At 45.7% G+C, this 21,117-nt stretch overlaps 2 protein-coding genes across 2 annotated transcripts in view; both read left to right on the top strand.

Annotated features, from left to right (window-relative positions):
• Nup98 (nucleoporin 98 and 96 precursor) overlaps positions 1-13,629 on the top strand; it is a 96,864-nt gene extending 83,235 nt beyond the window's left edge. Inside the window, exons 27-33 of the mRNA XM_051149078.1 lie at positions 2,000-2,143; positions 3,665-3,807; positions 6,943-7,164; positions 8,067-8,308; positions 8,745-8,899; positions 12,140-12,251; positions 12,356-13,629. Of these exons, the coding sequence (XP_051005035.1) occupies positions 2,000-2,143; positions 3,665-3,807; positions 6,943-7,164; positions 8,067-8,308; positions 8,745-8,899; positions 12,140-12,251; positions 12,356-12,573 (1,236 nt within the window). The 3' untranslated portion in view covers positions 12,574-13,629. The remainder of the gene's footprint in view (positions 1-1,999; positions 2,144-3,664; positions 3,808-6,942; positions 7,165-8,066; positions 8,309-8,744; positions 8,900-12,139; positions 12,252-12,355) is intronic.
• Positions 13,630-17,073: 3,444 nt separating this feature from the next.
• On the top strand, positions 17,074-20,693 carry Chrna10 (cholinergic receptor nicotinic alpha 10 subunit). The gene is made up of 5 exons (XM_051149110.1): positions 17,074-17,125; positions 17,637-17,782; positions 18,479-18,633; positions 19,271-19,803; positions 20,225-20,693. The coding sequence occupies exons 1-5, from the start codon at positions 17,074-17,076 to the stop codon at positions 20,674-20,676; spliced, it is 1,338 nt and encodes a 445-aa protein (XP_051005067.1). The 3' UTR covers positions 20,677-20,693.
• The last annotated feature ends 424 nt before the right edge of the window (positions 20,694-21,117 follow it).

The raw sequence follows: 21,117 nt of genomic DNA, 5'->3' as shown, positions 1-21,117 counted from the left end.
CTACATGGAAATGCAATCTTTTTTCTTTTTCTTTTTTTTTTTTTAAGACAGGGTTTCTCTGTGTAGCCTTAGTTGTCCTGACTTGCTTTGCTGGCCTTGAACACAGAGGTCCATCTGCCTCTCCCTCCCCAAGTGCTGCTATTAAAGGCATGTGCACCATGCCCTGCTGGAATTATTTTCAAATTAAATAGCAGGGCATGGTGTCAATCTTAGCACTTGAGAGACAGAGGCAGGTGAATCTCTTGAGATCTAGGCCAACTTGAAGGCAAACCTGGTCTAGAGAGGACCTAGATAGCCAGGGCTACATAAAGACATAATAATAACCCCCCCCCCCCAAAAAAAATGCTTGTAATCTCAGTACACAGAGGGCAAGGCAGGAGGATTGCTGTGGCTTCAAAACCAGCCAAAGCTACATAGTGAGAACCTCACTAAGAGCGCATAAGAAGTGTATTGTCTCAAGAAGCAATTTATAGAGAAAATTTGTTTTCTCTATAAATAGAGAAATATAAAATAGAGCATACATTTGTTTGTATGCTCACACACTCTCAAGCACATGTGTGTCTACTATGTATGAAGAACAAGGAATAACTTGCCAGAGTTGCCAAGAATGGTGGCGCTCACCTTTAATCCTAGCAGGCGGAGTTGGAGGCCAGGCTGGTCTACAAAGGGAGTCTAGGACAGCCAAGGCTACACAGAGAAACCCAGTCTCAAAAAACAAAAACAAACACACACACAAAAAAAAAAAAACAACAAGGGGCTGGAGAGATGGCTCAGTGGTTAAGAGTGCCATCTGCTCTTCCAGAGGTCCTGAGTTCAATTCTTAGCAGCCACATGTTAGTTCACAACCATCTGTAATGTGATCTGATTCTGGTCTACAGGTGTACATACAGGCAGAATACTGTGTACATAATAAATAAGTCTTAAAAAAAAAAAAGACTTGTCAGAGTTGATTCTCACCTTCTACTAAGTTGGCCTTATCCATTCAGCCATCTCACTGGCCTTAAAAAAAAAAGTTTTAATTATATAAACTTAAAAATTGGGGCTGGCACTTGCTGTCAAGCCTGACAGCTCGAGTTCTGTCTGTCCCTGGAACCCACATGGTAGAAGGAGAGAAGTGACTCTCACAAACTTTCTAAATACAAAAGAATTTAATGTTGAAATCTATTATATCCTATGTCATAGTAATGTTTACATGTAAATGATTATAATTATGCCTTCTCAGACATTTTTAAATTTTTGATGTATAGGTTCATATTTGCATGTGTTTATATAGAAGCAAATTACAAAGAATGATTCTGCAGGGTTTTTTTTTATAATTTACTGCATATGGAAAGTTTCCCATGTGATGTAGAGGTAGTATCGTTCCTTTTCTGTTTTGTCTTGCTTTTTGGCTTTGTTTTGTTTTGGGTTTGGGTTTTCTGGGACAGGGTTTCCTCTTGTAACCCTGCTGTCCACATGCCTCTGCCTCCTGAGTGCTGGGCAGCATTCTTTTTAATAGCTACCACTCTTCATTTTACCAATAGTTGAATAATTATTTTAAGCCAGTTGTCTGCTTACTCTTTGATTATCTGTTTCCGTGTCTGTATGTCTGTCTCTCTCATTTTAATTATGGCAAGAAATAAGGGGACATTTCATTTTTTTTTTTTTTTAAAGGTTTATTTATTTATTATACAGTATACTGCCTGAATATGTGCCTTCATACCAGAGGAGGGCACCAGATCTCATTATAGATGGTTGTGAGCCACCATGTGGTTGCTGGGAATTGAACTCAGGACCTTTGGAAGAACAGACAGTGCTCTTAACCTCTGAGCCATCTCTCCAGCCCAAGGGGACATTTCATATCCAAGCCATAACGTTAAGACTAGGTGTGGTGGCATATTCCTTTAATCCCAGCAGAGGCAGGAGGATTTCTTAGTTCAAGGCCATCATCATCATCATAATAATAGCAACAACAACCAAGGTAACAAAGTTGTCCTAGTGATGCTCTTGTCTTCTGCAGGTGTGGCAGCTCTCAGAACAGAAGCAAATCAATGTATGCTCCCAGCTGGATTGGAAACGTGCACTTGCTATCCATCTTTGGTATTTGCTTCCACCAACAGCCTCCATTTCCAGGGCGCTCAGCATGTATGAAGAGGCATTTAAGGTATGTGTGTATTCAGCAGAGCCAGGTGAAAACTCTGCAATGCATTTTGTCTTTCCAGAGGAGGCCTACAAGCTGGGCATGGTGGGCACACCTTTAATCCCAGACTCGGGAGACAGAGACAGATGACTATCTAGAGCTCTATGGTGAAACCCTGTCTCCAAAAGAAAAAAATTTAAAGCCTATACAGAAAAATCAGAGGATTCCTTAAGCCTTATTAACAGTTTGCCCTTTATTAACATTTAAGCTGAAATTTTTTAAAGTCATATTTCATATCCCTTGTCATTATTGAAATTAAAAGGTCTTTTTTTTTTTTGGTCAGATGTGATGGTACACACCATCCCAGTGCTTGAAGGCTGGTAGATCTCTATGAGTTCCAGGCAAGCCAGGACTTTAATAGTGAGATCCTGTACATTCTGTTTTGTTTCGGATGAGTTATGTGTGAGTTTTGGAGCTTGGTTGGTTGTTTTTGGATTTTTTTGTAAGCTAATTAGCTTTTGGTTTTTTGGTTGTACAAGAGTTTACCTGTTTAAAAACCCTGGCTGTCCTGAAACTTGCTCTGTAGGCTAGGCTGCCTCAGCATTCACTATGCCCTGCTGAGTTGTTTGGGTTTGGTTTAGATTTGGGTTTTTGTTTTGTTTTTTGAGTTGTTTTTAAAACAAAGTTTGATGTGACCTAGCCTGACTTTGAACTCATGATCCTCCTGGTGTGCTTGTGGTTCTCTTAAGTCCTTTCCTACTACTCACATATTTGTCTTTCAAATCATAGTATTTATAGAGGCAAAGAAACCACTTAAATTGTAATAGCCAGATATAATGGCCCATACTTGTAATCTCTGTACTCAAAACTCTGAGGTAGAATGGTTGCCAAAAATTTGAGGCCAGCCTGGGATGTAGAATGGGGAAAGAATATGAACACAAACACAGCTGGGTGTGCTGGCGCACGCCTTTAATCCTAGCACTGGGAGGCAGAGGCAGGGCGGATCACTGTGAGTTCAAGGCCAGCCTGGTCTACAAAGTGAGTCTAGGACAGCCAAGGCTACACAGAGAAACCCTGTCTCGAAAAAACACACACACACAAAAAAAAGAACACATACGCAGTCATTCAGAATTGTGACTAATTGCATCTGGGTAGTGGTGGTATATGCCTTTGGTTTCAGCAAAGTGACAGTTACGAAGTAGCAATGAAAATAATTTTATTGTTGGGGGTCACCACAACACGAGGAACTATATTAAAGGGTCTCGGCATTAGGAAGGTTAAGAACCACTGACATAGAAAGACCTTGTCTTCACCACCACCAAAAAAACTCAGGACAAGTGGGTAAGTGTGGGGAATCTATTGAACTGTTTCAGTTCTTTCCTAGACTGAAAACAGTATATTTTTTTTAAAAAAATGAGAATCATTAATTCTTTTAAGTGTTACAGCATCCTTTAACACAGGTGTGTGAATAATTGATGCATGATCATACTGATTGAAGAGACTCAAACTGTCATATTGTTTATTTTTCAAATTCTTCCTTTTCAGAATACTTCTGAGGGTGATAAATATGCCTGCTCCCCTCTTCCTTCGTACCTGGAGGATTTTGGCTGTGTGGTTGAGGAAGAAAAGGATTCCCAGAGACCGCTTCAGGATGTTTGCTTTCATCTTCTAAAACTCTACAGTGACAGGTAATGTCTTCAGTCAACTTCAGTGAGATCCAGTTTATGGATAAATAAGTATACAGTTGGATAGGAGTTATCACAGCAAACTAACACACAATGCAAACATGTCACCTACAGAAAGTCCCTAATGGGATTTAAGAATTAGTCCTCGGGGCTAGAGAGATGGCTTAGCGGTTAAGAGCACTGGTTGCTCTTCCAGAGGTCCTGAGTTCAATTCCCAGCAACCACATGGTGGCTCACAACCATCTATAGTGTGATCTCATGCCCTCTTCTGGCATGCAGGTATACATGTAGACAGAGCACTGTATACATAATAATAAATAAATATTAAAAAAATAAAATAAAATAAAGGATTAATCCTCAAGAGCCGGGCGTGTTGTTGCACGCCTGTAATCCCAGGGCTGAGGCAGAGGCAGGTGCATCTCTGAGTTTGAGGCCAGCCTGGTCTACAAAGTGAGTCTAGGACAGCCAAGGCTACACAGAGAAACCCCTGTCTCAACAAACAAACAAACAAAAACCACCCCCCCCAAAAAAAAAAAAAAAAAAAACAACGGAATTAATCCTCAGTCCCAAACAGGGAAGGATTGTTACCATAAATTATTTTTGTTACCAGAATTTACGTAATTGAAATCATTCTGTGCTTTTTTGTGCCTGGCTTCTTTTCACTCAGCATAATGATAGGATATATCCGAGTTAATACAAATAGCTGGTTTTGGGTGGATATTTATTTTGGCTGTCCTGGACTCAATTTTGTAGACTAGGCTGGCCTCAAACTCACAGCAATCCACCTGCCTGGGATTAAAGGCGTGCGCCACCACTGCCCAGCCCATAATTTACATATTGTTTGGTAGTTTGAGACTGGGTCTCAAAACAGGCTGGCCTAGAACTCATTCTTCCATGAGTTAGGATTACAGTAATGTACCTCCATGAAATATGTTTTCAAAAAAAGTGGCGAATGGGCTGGGCATGGTAGTGCATGCCTTTAATCCTAGCATTCAGGATGCTATCTAAATAATTTAAATTATTTTGATAATCTCTTTTTACTTTATGTTGGAAAAAACTGGGATCTTTGGTTTTCTCTGTTCACAATTAACAGGTCACAGCTTATTTCTACTTACTCTTCAAGATGCTTTTTTTTTTCTTTTTACAAATTATCTTTGTTACTTTTTTTTTTTTTTTTTAAGATTATTTATACACTGGTTTACATGTACACCTGCAGGTCAGAAGAGGGCATCAGATCACATTGTATGCAGTTGCTCTAGAGGAGTAGTCAGTGCTCTTAACCTCTGAGCCATCTCTCAAGCTGCTCAGATGCTTTCCTAAAATCAGAGTGTTAGTGTTAATTGTTTGGGTTTTTGTTGGTGTGTGTGTGTGTTTGGTTTTTTGTTTGGTTTTTTAGGGAGTGGTTGTTTTGTTTTTTTGGGGGGAGGGTTGTGTTTTGTTTGTTTTTGTTGGGTTTTTTTGTTTGTTTGGTTGGGTTTTTTTGTTTGGTTGGTTGTTTTTTTTTGAGACAGGGTTTCTCTGTGTAGCCTTGGTTGTCCTAGACTCACTTTGTTAACCAGTCTGGCCTCAACCTCAGCGATTCACCTGCCTCTGCCTCCCCAGTGCTGGGATTAAAGGCGTGTGCTACCACGCCCGGCCTTAAGGTGCTTTTTTTTTTTTTTTTTTTTTTTTTCAGACAGGGTTTCTCTGTGTAACGGCTCTGGCTGTCCTGTAGTCCAGGTTGGCCTCGATCTCACGGAGATCCACCTGCCTCTGCCGCCCAAGATTATTTTTTATATATACGTTTATATATTACACATATATAAAATAAACTTCCTACAGCAAGAAGAACCGTGAAACAACCAGGAATTATATAAATGTTACATTCTTAGTATTTTGGCTATTTGTATTTGCCAGCCTTGGAGAAAACATCTTTCCTGTCTTGGTGTGTCTAAAATTCTGAATGTAAATCAATATCTGTCATATTTCTTTATTATTTATTGACTTAAAACATCTATCTAGACCTACAAGCATCTTAACTCCTAAACAACTAAGCTTAATTGTAAAGCTAAACTATCTGGTCTTCAGTTCCATCAGAGACTTGAGAAGGAATAAAATGAATTATCTTGAGTATACAGTGAGTGCAGGTTAGTATCTTCCCAAATGAGAAGACGGCAGAGACAGTTTGCTACCTGAGCAGTCACCCAAACTCTCTATACAAATGAGAAGATGGCAGAGACAGTTTGCTACCTGAGCAGTCACCCAAACTCTCTATACAAATGAGAAGATGGCAGAGACAGTTTGCTACCTGAGCAGTCACCCAAACTCTCTATACAAATGAGAAGATGGCAGAGACAGTTTGCTATCTGAGCAGTCACCCAAAACTCTCTATTAACACTATAGCATTGTCTTCAGCCTTCTGGCCCAGTATATCTGACAGACTATTGAAGACTTTATTCTCTGTTTTGGCAGTTTGGCTGTCAATTCTGCCTGCTTTGTTTTTGTTTTGTTTGTTTGTTGGTTGTGGTTTGGTTTTGTTTGGTTGGTTTTGGGTTTGGTGTGTGTGTGTGTGTTTTCCATAGTTTCTCTGTGTAACAGCCTAGGCTGTCCTGGAACTTTCTATGTAGACCAGTCTGGCTCTTAAATTCACAGAAATACACATCCCTCTGCCTCTTAAGGGTTTGACTTAAAGATGTGCACCACCACTGCCTGGCAATTTCAGTTGTTCTAATGGGTTAGAAGTATTAAGCCAGGTGATGGTGGTAGTGGACACCTTTAATCCCAGCACTCAGGAGGCAGAGGCAGGCAGATCTCTGAATTTGAAGCCAGCATGGTCTACAAAGTGAGTTTCAGGACAGTCAGGGCTACAAAAAACAAAAGAGAAAGAAAGAAAGGAAGGAAGGTAGGTAGCAGATACTATAATAAAGGATAGAAAGAACAGAAGTTCAAATCCAAATACTGGAATAGTAAAATGCATAGATCAAACTAATACCAACCAACCTGGTTGATGTCTAATATTTCTGTGTAGGGTCTACTGATAAGACCTCTAATGTTTTGCCCTCTGGCTCTTTTATTGTCTCCTGAGAACACAGCAGTTAAGCTGTTCAGTATAGATGGTCTGCTAGCTTAGAGTCTAACTGAATATTTTCTTCTCTTCAGACATTATGATCTGAATCAGCTATTGGAACCCCGAAGCATAACTGCAGATCCTTTGGACTACCGCCTGAGCTGGCACCTTTGGGAAGTGCTTCGCGCTCTTAACTATACCCATCTCTCAGAACAATGTGAGGGTGTGCTACAGGCTAGTTATGCTGGCCAACTGGAAAGTGAAGGACTCTGGGAGTGGGCCATCTTTGTCTTCCTGCACATTGACAACTCAGGGTGAGTGAAAACCATTGAGTATATCCAGTACCTCAGGGCAATACCTAAGGATTGTTTCTCATGTTCAGTTCAGAAAGCGATAGCTTACGCTGGTTCTCAACCTGTGCATTGCAGCACCTTTGGGAGTCAAAGGTGTTTCACGGGTATCCCCTAAGATTATGGGAAAACACTGATATGTACATTATGATTTATAGCATTACAAAATTATAGTTATGAAATAGCAACAAAAATAATTTTATGGTTGGGGGGTTACCATAACATGAGGAACTATATTAAAGGGTTGCAGCATTAGGGATGTTGAGAACCACTGCTGTAGAATGAATATCTCTTAGATACTGCATGTGAAAAATCTCAAGATCCAAGGGCTTGGAGCCTCAGGAGTTAAGAGCACTTGCTCCAGCCGGGCGTGGTGGCGCACGCCTTTAAACCCAGCACTCGGGAGGCAGAGGCAGGCGGATCGCTGTGAGTTCGAGGCCAGCCTGGTCTACAAAGTGAGTCCAGGACGGCCAAGGCTACACAGAGAGACCCTGTCTCGAAAAAAAAAAAAAAAAGAGCACTTGCTCCTTTTCTATAGGATCTTGGTTCAATTTCAATGCCTCTATGTTGGGCAACTCACAACTACTTGTAGTAACTCTAGCTCTGACATCTTTTGACCTCCAAAGGCACATACATGTGTACATACATACCAATACACATATATGCATATAATTAGAAACAACAAAATATTTGAGAAAATGGCGATTTAAAATACTAACTTTGTGGTTTCATTTGGTTTTGAAGTTTGAAGTGGTGCTCTAACAATGGAGATTTTACCCATTTGAGTGACTGCCCAAGGGACCTCTCTTAGCAGCCTTCTCCATGACCAGGGATGATGCTTACTCCAGCTTATGCCTTCCCCACAGCATGCGTGAGAAGGCTGTTCGAGAGCTGCTGACCCGGCACTGCCAGCTGTCGGAGACCCCTGAGTCCTGGGCTAAGGAGACTTTCCTTACCCAGAAGCTTTGTGTGCCTGCTGAGTGGATTTATGAGGCCAAAGCAGTTCGAGCACACATGGAATCCAATAAGCACTTGGAGGCCCTCTATTTATTTAAAGCTGGTCACTGGAACCGCTGCCACAAACTTGTCATCCGGCACCTAGCTTCTGGTGAGTGCAAAGGCCAGCCTTTCCTGGAATTACCCATATTTTTCTAATCTGTGAGTTCTTGTGATGGTTCAAGCAAAGACAGTGTTCAGTTGAAGACATGGGAGGCTTAGTTCCATGTTCTACCAAAGTGCTATCCCTAACCCTAACCCTAGCTCAGGCTTGGTCTGGGTGAGGGTCTATGAGGCAGAGGAAGGTGGCACTGCTGTAGTTACCACCTGCCACAAAGTCCTTGCTATGCACTAATCTCTGCTTACTTGTGGTACTGTTCACCATGAACACTGGGATAGCTGCTCTGCAGCCTGAAGCCGAATGGTCCTCATGTACCTTTATCGGCTTCTCAGCATCTGCTTAGAAACTGCACTCTCCTTCCTGCCTCACATTCATGCCCGGTCCTCCTCACTGCTTGAACACTGAAGTTGATGTTTTGTTTCTTCAGATGCCATTATTAATGAGAACTATGACTACCTGAAAGGGTTCTTGGAAGATCTGGCACCTCCCGAGCACAGCAGCCTCATTCAGGACTGGGAAACATCTGGGCTTGTTTACCTGGATTATATTCAAGTAATTGAAATGCTCCACCGCATTCAACAGGTACCTAAATTCCGCAAACCACTGTTTTCCTTTTCACAGGCACTTAAAACCAGAAACTTCAGCCAGGTGATGGTAGCTCACACCTTTAATCCCAGCACTCAGGAGGCAGAGGCAGGTGGATTGCTGTGAGTTTGAGGCCAGCCTGGTCTACAAAGTGAGTCCAGAACAGCCAAGGCTACACAGAGAAACCCTGTCTTGAAAAAAAACAAAACAAAAAAACAGACTTAAAGCCATACCACAGCCAGTTGTGGTGGTGTATGACATTAACCCCAGCATGTGGGAGGCAGAAGCAGGCAGATTTCTGTGAGTTTCAAGACAGCCAGACTATGTACCTTTCTTACCATACTGTACAGGTACAAAAGAAACTATAGTGGCACATATACACACATTCCCAGCATTGGGAATTCCCAACATTGGGAAAAGGAGACAAAAGGATCAGGAGTTGAAGACCAGTCTAAGCTGTGTGAAACTTTATATATCAAAAAACTAATGCTAGGACTGGAGAGATGGCTCAGAGGTTAAGAGCACTGGCTGCTCTTCCAGAGATCCTGAGTTTAATTCCTAGCAACCACATGGTGACTTACAACCATTGATATTGAGATCTCGTGCCCTCTTCTGGCGGGCAGGCACACATGCAGACAAAATATTGTATACATAATAAATAAATCTTTTTATAAAATAATGCTTCTGAAGATGAGAGTTTGGGGTTTGTTTTAGGTAGTCTTCCTCTATAACCCAGGCCAGCCAGGAACTTACTGTGTAGCCCAAAGTGGCCCTTTTTTAGTATACTTATTTGAGAGCTGTGTAGCACAGGTGCGGAAGTCAAAAGACAAGTTGTGGAATCAATCTGGACATCAGTAGCAAGCACCTTTACTTGCTGAGCCATCTTACTGGCCAGCTCTACTTTGTTTTCCCCTGAAAAGTGTGGGTTTTATGCTCCTTTACAACCAAAACATACGTTACACTTTTTTTTGTTTGTTTGGTTGGTTGGTTGGCTTTTGGTTTTTTTGTTTGGTTGTTTGTTTTTTTCAAGACAAGGTTTCTCTCTATAGCCTTGGCTGTCCTGGACTCACTTTGTAGACCAGGCTGGCCTCAAACTCACAGTTATCTGCCTGCCTCTGCCTCCTTAGTGCTGGGATTAAAGGCGTGCACTACCATGCCCGGCTGTGTTACACGTTTTGTACCTGCCAGATAATGCTGGGTTTTGTTTTTTGTTTGTCTGGGGGTTTTTTGTTCTGTTTGTTTTTTCCACATTTTTCTGTTATGCTCTGTTTTCCTTATTCATTGTGTTCCATGCAAACACTCCGCCTTACAAGGCCTGGATGTTTCTTGACATCGACAGCTCAACCTTTTCTTACTTTTAGGAAGGTCTCGGCTTACATATGGCCTCCCTAAGGAAGTTTCCCTGCTCTGAGACAGACATTCAATTTCTTTATTTCTACAGTTAACAATTTTACATGATCTTTTCTTTTCTGTAAAAGGGTAAGTGTAGTATGTGTATAGGCATAACTTGGTGAACTCTGAAAGCAGAGCTGATAAGGTGTGCTTGTAGCCCAGCTAGCGACCTACGTTCAATCCCTCCTTTGACCTCAGTGTGCTCCCAGGACATGCATTCACAAACACTGAGTAAGTCGTAAACGCCATGAAAAGTGCATCTTGGAATGCATCTTGAGTAACCTTTAGGAGGAGAGGGTGGTTTGAGACTTTGGGTGGAAGGTTGAGGCAAATCGGTTAAAATATTGTCACAAAGTAAATCAGGAGCCAGGTGTGGTGGCACATGCCTTTAATCCCAGCACTCAGGAGGCAAAGGCAGGCAGATTGCTATGAGTTTGAGGCCAGCCTGGTCTACAAAGTGAGTCCAGGACAGCCAAGGCTAACATAGAGAGACCCTATCTCAAAAAAATATATAAAAAAGTAAAAGTAAACCAGGTTTAAAAAAAAATGTCTCTGAGCCAGGTGTGATAAGGCTGAAACAGGAAGATAGTTTGGGACCAGCCTGGTATACACAGTGAGTTCCAGGCCAGCTGGAACTATATATATCAAGACCCAATCTCAAAAAGTAAATGGTTATTAAACAGTCATAGAGAGTGAGATGACGGTATGGCTAAGCTCTTAAGTTGTTTGAAGTGAGAAGTAATGGTGGTCCAAGCTACAGTGGAGGCCAGGACACAGGAACAGAAGATTGGTGTATTAGGGTAGAATCAATACATTGATTATAATTGACCATGGGGTGGATCAGGAGAATGTATAAATGAGTAGGTCCCGCATTGTTTTGGAAATGGCTGTGAACTTGGAATAAGGAGAAGTACCCTAAATGCTGGTTTGAATGACACCTCTTACTACAGGTGTGCTGCTGAGTGTCACACTCTGTCTCTGAACCAGATTTATCCTAGGTTTTGGTTCTGTGTTAAAACTTACAATGTGAGGCCGGGTATGGTGGCGCAGCCTTTCATTCCAGCCCTCCGGAGGTAGAGGCAGATGGATCTCTGTGAGTTTGAGGCCAGCCTGGTCTACAAAGAGTCCAGGACAAGCCAGGCATGGTGGCGCACGCCTTTAATCCCAGCACTCGGAGGCAGAAACAGGGGGATTGCTATGAGTTCAAGGCCAGCCTAGTGTACAAAGTGAGTCTAGGCCAGCCAAGGATACACAGAGAAACCCTGTCTCGAAAAATTAAAAAATAATAATAATTGTCCAAGACAACCAGGACTGTTACACAGAGAAAGCCTGTCTCAAAAAGAAAAGAAAAGAAAAGAAAAGCCAACTTAGTATGTGGTTTGTGAATCCTAATCTTAAGACCTGTCCAGCCCAAGGCTCGGTGTGCTTTCCCTCGGTCACTGCCACCAGCTTCTTGGGTTTTCTCCTCCTCCCATCAGTTGTCATTAAGATTTTGTGGGTGGTGTTGAGGTAGAAGTGGGTTGGGGGAGGGCGTATTTCCTCTGTGTAGCCTTGGCTGTCCTAAACTCCCTTTATAGACTAGGCTGGCCTCAAACTCAGAGATCTGCCTGCCTCTGTCTCCCTGAGTGCTGTGATTACAGTTGTGCACCACCGTGCCCAGTGTAATTTGTTGTTTTTGAGTCAGGATTTGTTTCTGTGTAGTTCTAGCTGGCATCAAGCTCAGATCTGCCTGCTGTTTCAAGTGCTGCCACCACCTCACGCGCCTCCTCCCACCCCTCCCCCACCCCAGCCCCCCTTGAGATGGAAGTTTCTTTTGTCCTTACTAGTTTTTCTGTTTTCCTGTAGGTGGATTGCTCAGGTTATGAACTAGAGCGCTTACATACCAAAGTGACTTCACTGTGCAACCGGATAGAGCAGATTCCATGTTACAATGCCAAGGATCGCCTGGCTCAGTCGGGTAAGCATGTGAGACTGCTTGCTCATGGCTTACTTTTCTGTCTGTATGGCTATACCCCACACCAGTGCCATGCTGTCAGCGCTCACTCTAATTTTTCTCTCTAGATATGGCCAAGCGTGTAGCCAACTTGCTGAGGGTAGTACTGAGCCTTCAGCATGCTTCTGATGCCACCTCCAACTCAACGCCAGACCCTCAGCAAGTCCCTTTGCGTCTCTTGGCTCCCCACATTGGCAGGCTTCCCATGCCTGAGGACTATGCCTTGGAGGAGCTACGTGGCCTCACGCAGTCCTACTTGCGAGAACTGACTGTTGGGAGCCAGTGAGCCTGGCTCTCGCCGCCACACTCATGCCCACTCACACTCACCACACAGCAGTCCCCAGCGTTCTTTTAATTGACACTTTGCCAATCTCTGGGGCGACTGTGAAATCCTCCGTCCCTTTCTGCTGCCCTAAGCAGCATCCTCTAGTTGTTCAGGGTTTCTCCTAATACTGAACATAGCCTACAATAGCGTACAAGGGCTGCTGGAACCAAAAAAAGAAAAGGTCTCCATTTACCAACCTCAAGACCATTCTCTCTCTTTTTCAAACGTGGTCAATAAAACCTCTTTGGAAGATCCTCCAAAAAACAGGGAATTCTTTTCCACACCCAGAATTCTGAGTCTTGTGACAAATACACCACATGCCAACTTCTAACCTCCACCACGGCAACCTTTTATACCGTTACTTTGAGACAGATAAGCCATGTCTATACATGACTGTCCTTCCCTGACAGATTTTAAACAGTAGGTTTGGGAACCAAAAGAGAGTTGGACCTTGTTCTTTGACAGGTTTAATATAGAAGGGCTGTCTACCATGGAGACAGAGATCTTTAAGGTTCTTTTATCCATGCCTTGTATATCCCACGAACATCATGCTGTCATGCGCAGTGGCCCCATGCCACAGAGAAAGGTCTCTGAGGAGCCCCAGAATTGCTCTGGCCCTTGATCATCAGTCATCTTCCTGAGGAATTTCATCTTTGCCAGAGGAATTTGCATGAAGAATGTCAAGGGTGTTCCTCCCTGCCCTCCCATCTAGCCAAGGACATTACCCACCCTTCATCCACCCTCTCAGAAGCTAAAACTGTCACTGAGACAGGCCTGGCTGGGCCCTAGGGGCAGGTAGAGAAGGTCTTCACCGCATTGCCACCGGCTGTGGGAAGTCCCAGGCACTGGCCTGAGACAGCTGATATTTGGGGCTGTCACAGACAATATGGCCACCCCTGGGTCTTTATGCATGAAGATTATGTAAAGGTTTTTATTAAAAAAAAAAAAAACATATATATATATAAATGATCTAGATTATTTTCCTCTTTCTGAAGTACTTTCTTAAAAAAAATAAAATGAAATGTTTATAGTATTCTCTCTGTGTTTTGGCGACTCTGGACTCTTAAGTAGAAACACAAACTAAAGAGAGAATGAGGGGCTGAGGGGTTGTCTCAGCCGGTCATTACCCACACAAGCTTGACAACTCAGATCCTCACAAAAGCCAGCTGTGTTAGCACGCATCTGTAATCTCAGCACTCTTTTTATTTATTTATTTATTTTTTGGTTTTTCAAGACAGGGTTTCTCTGTGTAGCCTTGGCCATCCTGGACTCACTTTGTAGACCAGGCTGGTCTCGAACTCACAGCGATCCGCCTGCCTCTGCCTCCGGAGTGCTGGGATTAAAGGCGTGCGCCACCACGCCCGGCTAGCACTCTTTTCAAAAATTTTTTTTTACTATTTTTAAGTGTTTTGCCTGCATATGCATATGCTCTGTATGTGCATGGCAGCACTCATTTTTATTCTTTGAGAAGTGTATACAAGATATTTTGAGCATATCCATCACTACTACTCTCAATTCCCATCATTCTGGGGTTTGTGTTGGCTCTCATTTATAAATATCTCTTGTATGTGTGGTTTGCCTGTATATCTGTCTGTCCACCACTTGTGTGCCTAGTGCCGGTGGAGGCCAGAAGAGGGCATCAGATTCCTTAGGAACTGGAATTAGGAACAGTTATGAGCCAGGCACTTTATTGGAGCTGGTTCCTCTCAGAGGAGCAGCCAGTGTTCTTAACCACTGAGCAATCTTTCCAGCCCCATTTTCTGAGAACTCTTTGTTTTATTTTTGGAAACAGGGTTTCCCTGTGTAGCATTGACTGTCCTGGTCTCACTTTGTAGACCAGGCTGGCCTTAAGCTCACAGCAATCCACCAGCCTCTGCCTCCCCAATTTCCCCGAACTCTTATTGAGGAGATAGGAGGTGGAAAAAGGAGCATTAGCTTGGAGAAGGCAGCACAGTGGTAGAACTAGAGACCCTGCCTCAGAGAGGAGGAAGCAAGAGTCAGTTTCCAAAAGCTGTCCTGACCTCAGGCACACAAACCATTCACAAATGAACACTGGGCAGTTTACTGCTGTGCTGAAATTCAGAGGCACACAAACACTTTCTCTTCCTTGCAGTGCTAGGAATTGAACCCAGGATCTTTACATGCTAGGCAAGATCTCTACAGTTCAGTCACATCTCAGCCCGAAGGCTATAAGGGCAGATTTAGAGACAAGGAAGTTACTAATAAGAACTAGTAAACACAAATTTATGCACATATATTCTGAGTTGAATGTGCTTCTGTTCAAGGCCTTCTGCTCTGTTCTGGAGGTTTTACAACCAGGAGTCAGTAGTTTCTAAGGGTAGTGATGATTCCTAAACTGGCTGCTTCACACAGGCCTGAGGAATGAGAATTCAAGGCTACTCAACGTCTTAATTGTTAAACTGTGGAGTGAGCAACCACAGACTTCTGCAGTATCACAGAATTGGAGGATAAAACAGTGGGTCTGCCTCGTTTGATTCTGTTGGGACCCCTGAGACCAGGAATTAAATCAGTTTGCAATCCTCTGTCCACAACTGACAGAATGTCAGGGCTTCTGGCATTGTGCATTCTTTGTGGCAGACTTTTTTTTTTTTTTAATGTACATTGGTGCTTTACCTGCGTGAGGGTGTCAGATCCTCTAGAAATTATTATTGTGAGCTGCTATATGGGTGCTGGGAATTGAAAGCCACTCCTCTGGAAGAGCCAGTTCTCTTAACTACTGAGCCATCTCTCCAGCCTGAGATGTGTTTCTTTTTCTTTTTACATCCTGCCTTGCCGGGTGGTGGTGGTACACACCTTTAATCCCAGCGCTTGGGAGGCAGAGGCAAACAATTCTCTGTGAGTTTGAGGCCAGTTGGTTTACAAAGTGAGTCCAGGACAGCCACAGCTACACAGAGAATCCCTGTCTCAAAAAACCAAAAAAAGAAAATAACATCCTGCCTACATATGTGCCTGCCTGCCAAAAGAGGGCATCAGGTCTCATTACAGATGGTTGTGAGCCACTATGTGGTTGCTGCTCTTCCACTGTCCGGAAGAGCAGACAGTGCTCTTAACCTCTGAGCCAGCTCTCCAGCCACCACCCCCACACCCCGATGTTTCTCAGAGAGAATGTGCTACGGAAATGGCTGGTGGTTTTAGCAGCATTAAGGATTACTGGTGTGCTCTTAGGGCAAGTACTATTTCCTTGCTGTTAGTAAAAAAGGAAGGCTGGATTGCAGTTCAGTTGTTACGGACTGCTTACCTAGCATGGGGGCGGCTCAGGGCTCCCCGTGCTGCATAAACTCATCCAGGTGGTGCACACCTGTATCTCAGCATGAGAGTCAGGAGCTCAAGGTCATCCTTGACTGCACTGGGACTTCAAGGCCAGCACATAACCTGAGTAGTGAGCACATACTTTTAATCCAAATATTTGGAACGTGGAGGCAGAATTTCCTGGTCATCTTCAGCCACACAGCATAATGAAGTATGCCTTCTGTATCGTTGCACTCTAACCCTTAACCACTCAATCCCTAACCTTATCCCAGTCGGCCCCTCCCACCTGCCCACAGTATTTAGGCGGTGGGAAGACTAAGTATCAGCCTGGAGTGACTACAGGGACTGAGGAAAGGCTCTACAGGACCATCTGGAGTGGTCTAAGACTCAGCACACTCCCCTGAGGAGGGAGAGTTTACCTGGAACAAAGCACCCGAGTCCAAGGTGTTCAGTCCGTCACTGGGTGGAAAGATGTTGCCATAATAGCAGCTTCCAGAATTAAGCAATGAATGTAGCTGAGCTGGGGAGTACAGTTCTCATCCACAGGCCCCAGCCCCACATACCTTTAAAACCTTAATGTTTTGAGCCTTCAGAATCTGACATCTCTAAACCTCCCAACCCCCAGGATGAGCCTTCATGCTGAATAATTTGAATAATTTAGGGCCCAGCAACTTCAGGTGTCAGTTTCAGTTGCTCCGTTCCCATGGGGACCGGTATACCAACCCAGCTATTGAGCAATAAGACAGTGAGTGGAAGAGGAGCTGCTGTCCTGTGCCTCAGACCCCTTAGTGCTGACAGAGTTCCTGGCCCTGTTCTGCTCACAGCAACAGGCTGGCTCAGAGCCCAGGTACAGGGAATGGACTGGGGGAGGTGGGGCCATGCTGTGGAAGGAGAAAGGGGGACAGTGGGAAAAAGAGTTGAGAGGCACAGACCAAGAACCATTACAGATGAAGAAAGCAAATTAGAAAAGAGGGCACTGGTCATACAGACGGGCAGAAGCTGAAGCTGAGGGGCTGGGAACAGCAAAGAGGGAGAAACAGCAGATGCCGTATTAAGGGTAGATGCAAATAGGAGGCTGGAAGGAAGGCCCCCATCTGATTTCCAGGTACTATTCACAGCATCCCTGCCAGCTGGACCTGGTATCCTACTTCTGTCCTGAAGACTTGCCCACCCTCTGGCTGTGGTAGGGCCATGGGGACTGGGAGCCACTGCCTTGCTCTGCTCCTGCTCTTTCTCCCCGCAGGTAATGAACCAGACCTCTTCTGCTGCTCCTGCTATTCCTGTCCACCCAGACTTCCTCCTTTCTTTTCAGTGTCTGCTGAGAACAAGCTATCTGGGGGGTGGGAGGAGAGAGTACTGGAGAAAGGAGACTTGCCTGCTGAGGTGGTGGTAGAGAGGCAGTAACCATGTAAAAAAGCCAACTGTGGCCACAAGCGTATAACCCTGGTGCTGTAGAGACCTGAGTCAGGAGGACTACTGGGCTTTCTGGCCAGGCAGACCAACTGAAAAGTGGTAAATTGCAAGTTCAGCTAGAGACCTTTTCTCAAGAGAATAAAGGAGGACAGAGGCAGAACAGTGACAGAGGCAGACACTCAGTGCCCACTCCTCTGGCTTCTATGCGTATCGGACACACATGAGATTCGCCATCAGAAGTGTGTGAGACCATGGGACAGGTGACAAGGCCCCAGCTGAAGAGTGAAGAATGCCAACAGGGGCCCCGGAACTACAGTCAGCTGCTTCTCGTCCCTCCTCAGAGTGCCTGGGAGCAGAGGGCAGACTGGCTCACAAGCTGTTTCGTGATCTGTTTGCCAACTACACAAGTGCCTTGAGACCCGTGGCAGACACAGACCAGACTCTGAATGTGACCCTGGAGGTGACACTGTCTCAGATCATTGATATGGTATGACATGGTGGCAGTACAGCTGTGGGGTGCAGGTCAGGGGAAGAAGGGCGATCTAGTTAGCCTTTCCCCATGTGTTAATAATGATGACAGTGAGCCGGGCATGGTGGCACATGCCTTTAATCCCAGCACTCGGGAGGCAGAGGCAGGCGGATCGCTGTGAGTTCGAGGCCAGCCTGGACTACAAAGCGAGTCCAGGACAGCCAAGGCTACACAGAGAGACCCTGTCTCGAAAAAAAAAAAAAATAATGATGACAGTGGCCATTAACTCCTGTGTACCCCTTGGTGACCCAAGACTACACACTGGAATTTGAATGTATTGAATTCCCCCCCCCCCTCCCCAAGCAGGAATTATCTGAGAGATTAACTGATGAAACGGAGACTGAAGAACCCACCAAGGGCACACAACTTCAAACCTGGATGGGAACTGGGCTGTTCGAGCAATCTGGGTTTGGGGGTGCTGACCAAACTCCCCTGTAAATGCGTGTGCATGAAAAAGGCAGTGTGTGCCTGGGCGTGGTGGTGCACGCCTTTAATCCCAACACTCGGGAGGCAGAGGCAGGTGGCTCTCTGTGAGTTCGAGGCCAGCCTGGTCTACAAAGTGAGGCTAGAACAGCCAAGGCTACACAGAGAAACCCTGTCTCCAGGAAAAAAAAGAAAAAGAAAGTCAATGTGTTTATTGTCTGACCCTGCCAGGATGAACGGAACCAGGTGCTGACCTTGTACCTGTGGATCCGGCAGGAGTGGACAGACGCCTACCTACACTGGGACCCCAAAGCCTATGGTGACTTGGATGCCATCCGCATTCCCAGCAGTCTCGTGTGGCGACCAGACATTGTACTCTACAACAAGTACTGCTCCCCTTCTCTTTAGAGCTGCCCATCCGCCTTTGACTTGCACCGAGTCTTCTCCCAACACCCAGGAGAGTTGCTAAGACACTTAGGAAACTTGCCCCTGGGGCCCCTCTCAGGGACACTTAGCACTCCATATCAGTTACCAGTTATCTCACGACAACTCAAGCTGGATGTCTGAAGGTCCGAGGCATTTGTAGCTCTCAAAGAGAACTGTCTTGGATCCCAGTGCTCCTGTGAGACAACTCTACCCTTCCATGCTCAGGAGCCACTGGAGATCTCAGGAGCCTAAAGTCTAGTTTGTGGGGGTAGTTAATGCCACCTTTAGGTACTCTGCATCTCCCAGTCAACACACCGCATTTTGCATCTTTCTGGGTCCCTTTAATGAGTTTTACAGATGACTCCCTACCTAGGTCAGAGTGAGGCTCAGTTCCATCTCTTAGTTTGCAGATGCTTTTAAAACTCTGCTCCTGGCCCTTCCAAACCTTCAGATGCTGCCTCCTCTAGACTTTCAAAGACAGAAGGGAGCCTAATAAGGCTCACTCCACTGTGCTGCCCTGACCACCAAAGCCCAACTAATGACAATAGATCCACCCTGTTCATGGGCCCCAATGAATCCTGTCCCGCCTGTCCACAGGGCGGATACCCAGGCACCAGCCTCAGCCAGCACCAATGTGGTTGTGCGGCACGACGGCGCCGTGCGCTGGGATGCACCGGCCATCACACGCAGCTCGTGCCGTGTGGACGTGTCTGCCTTCCCATTTGACGCGCAACGCTGCGGCCTGACCTTCGGCTCATGGACGCACGGCGGGCACCAGCTGGACGTAAGACCTCGGGGCACCTCCGCCAGTTTGGCGGACTTCGTGGAGAACGTTGAGTGGCGTGTGCTGGGCATGCCCGCGCGCAGGCGGGTGCTCACCTATGGCTGCTGCTCTGAGCCCTACCCAGACGTTACCTTCACGCTGCTGCTGCGCCGCCGCGCCGCCGCCTACGTGTGCAACTTGCTGCTGCCCTGTGTGTTCATCTCCCTGCTGGCGCCACTGGCCTTCCACCTGCCTGCTGACTCCGGGGAGAAAGTGTCTCTGGGCGTCACCGTGCTCCTGGCACTCACCGTCTTCCAGCTGATCCTGGCCGAGAGCATGCCGCCTGCAGAGAGCGTGCCGCTCATCGGTGAGCCTGAGTTTGTGGGAGAGTGGACACAGAGTGACCCCGCTGCAGGGGGTGAGAGAGGGACCTAAAGAGTAGACCTGTGTCACCGCTAGGGGGCGCGGACGAACTGTAGTGAGTGATGGTCGTGTGCCTGGCGTTCTCTATTTGTTCACTCACAGGAGTAGTAATACTAAGAACCAATATGAATAACCGATAGGTTAGTCTAGATAAAGGACCATTATCTGCTCGGGTTACAACCGCAGTCTGACCCCAAGCCAGGAAAATAATTAGGGAGCAGATATCTTCAGAGCCTTAATAGGAATCAGAAATGGTAGAGAACATAGTTCTTATCTATGTCTTTGCCCTCACTAGGTCTGGGGGCCTGATGCGTTGGGAAGCTCAACTTTCCTATTTGGGCCTCACGATGCTCTCTGTCCTACAGGAAAGTACTACATGGCCACTATGACCATGGTCACATTCTCCACAGCACTCACAATCCTCATGATGAATCTGCATTACTGTGGCCCTAGTGCACATCCAGTGCCTGCCTGGGCTCGGGTCCTCCTGTTGGGACACCTAGCCAAAGGCCTGTGTGTGCGGGAGCGAGGGGAGCCCTGTGGGCAGTCCAGACCACTAGAGTTGGCGGCCCCCAGCCTCCAGCCTCCAGCCGGTCCCCCAGCGGGCCCTTGTCATGAGCCACGGTGTCTGTGCCGCCAAGAAGCCCTTCTGCATCACGTAGCTTCCATTGCCAGCACCTTCCGCAGCCACCGGGCTGCCCAGCGCCGCCGTGAAGACTGGAAGCGCCTGGCTCGAGTGATGGATCGCTTTTTCCTAGGCATCTTCTTCTGCATGGCTCTGGTCATGAGCCTCCTGGTACTGGTGCAAGCCCTGTGAAGGCCAGGAACTGGATCTCAGGGAGCGGTGGTCACCTCCACACCATCAGGCAGGGGTGGCAAAAACCAGGTGGTTGTAGGCTAGCCAGTCTCTTCCCAAAGTACTGCTAACAGTCACCGACGCCTCTTCAGGATCAACGCTTCTGACCTCACACTCCACAAACAACCTCTGTGGTCGACATGTCCTAACTGAGGGGAATCCAAAGCCAGCATCTTCCCTAATCCCAATAGGATTGAGGTCAAAGTACAGATTTGGAGGGTAGGATTCAATGTCAGCTGAGCAAGGTGGTGCACTCCTGTAATTCTAGCACATGAAGGCTGAGACAGGAGGATTACCACAAGATGAAGAACAGCCTAACCCACAGAAAAAAAATTGTCTAAAAAATAAATAACCACTTGAATTATAGCTGTTAGCTGGGGAATCCAATTTTGTTGTTGTTGT

Source organism: Acomys russatus, chromosome 7 (assembly GCF_903995435.1).
Source record: "Acomys russatus chromosome 7, mAcoRus1.1, whole genome shotgun sequence".
Lineage (NCBI taxonomy): Eukaryota > Metazoa > Chordata > Mammalia > Rodentia > Muridae > Acomys > Acomys russatus.
The sequence above is the reverse complement of the archived record's forward strand: the minus strand, read 5'-3'. Positions and strand labels throughout refer to the sequence as shown.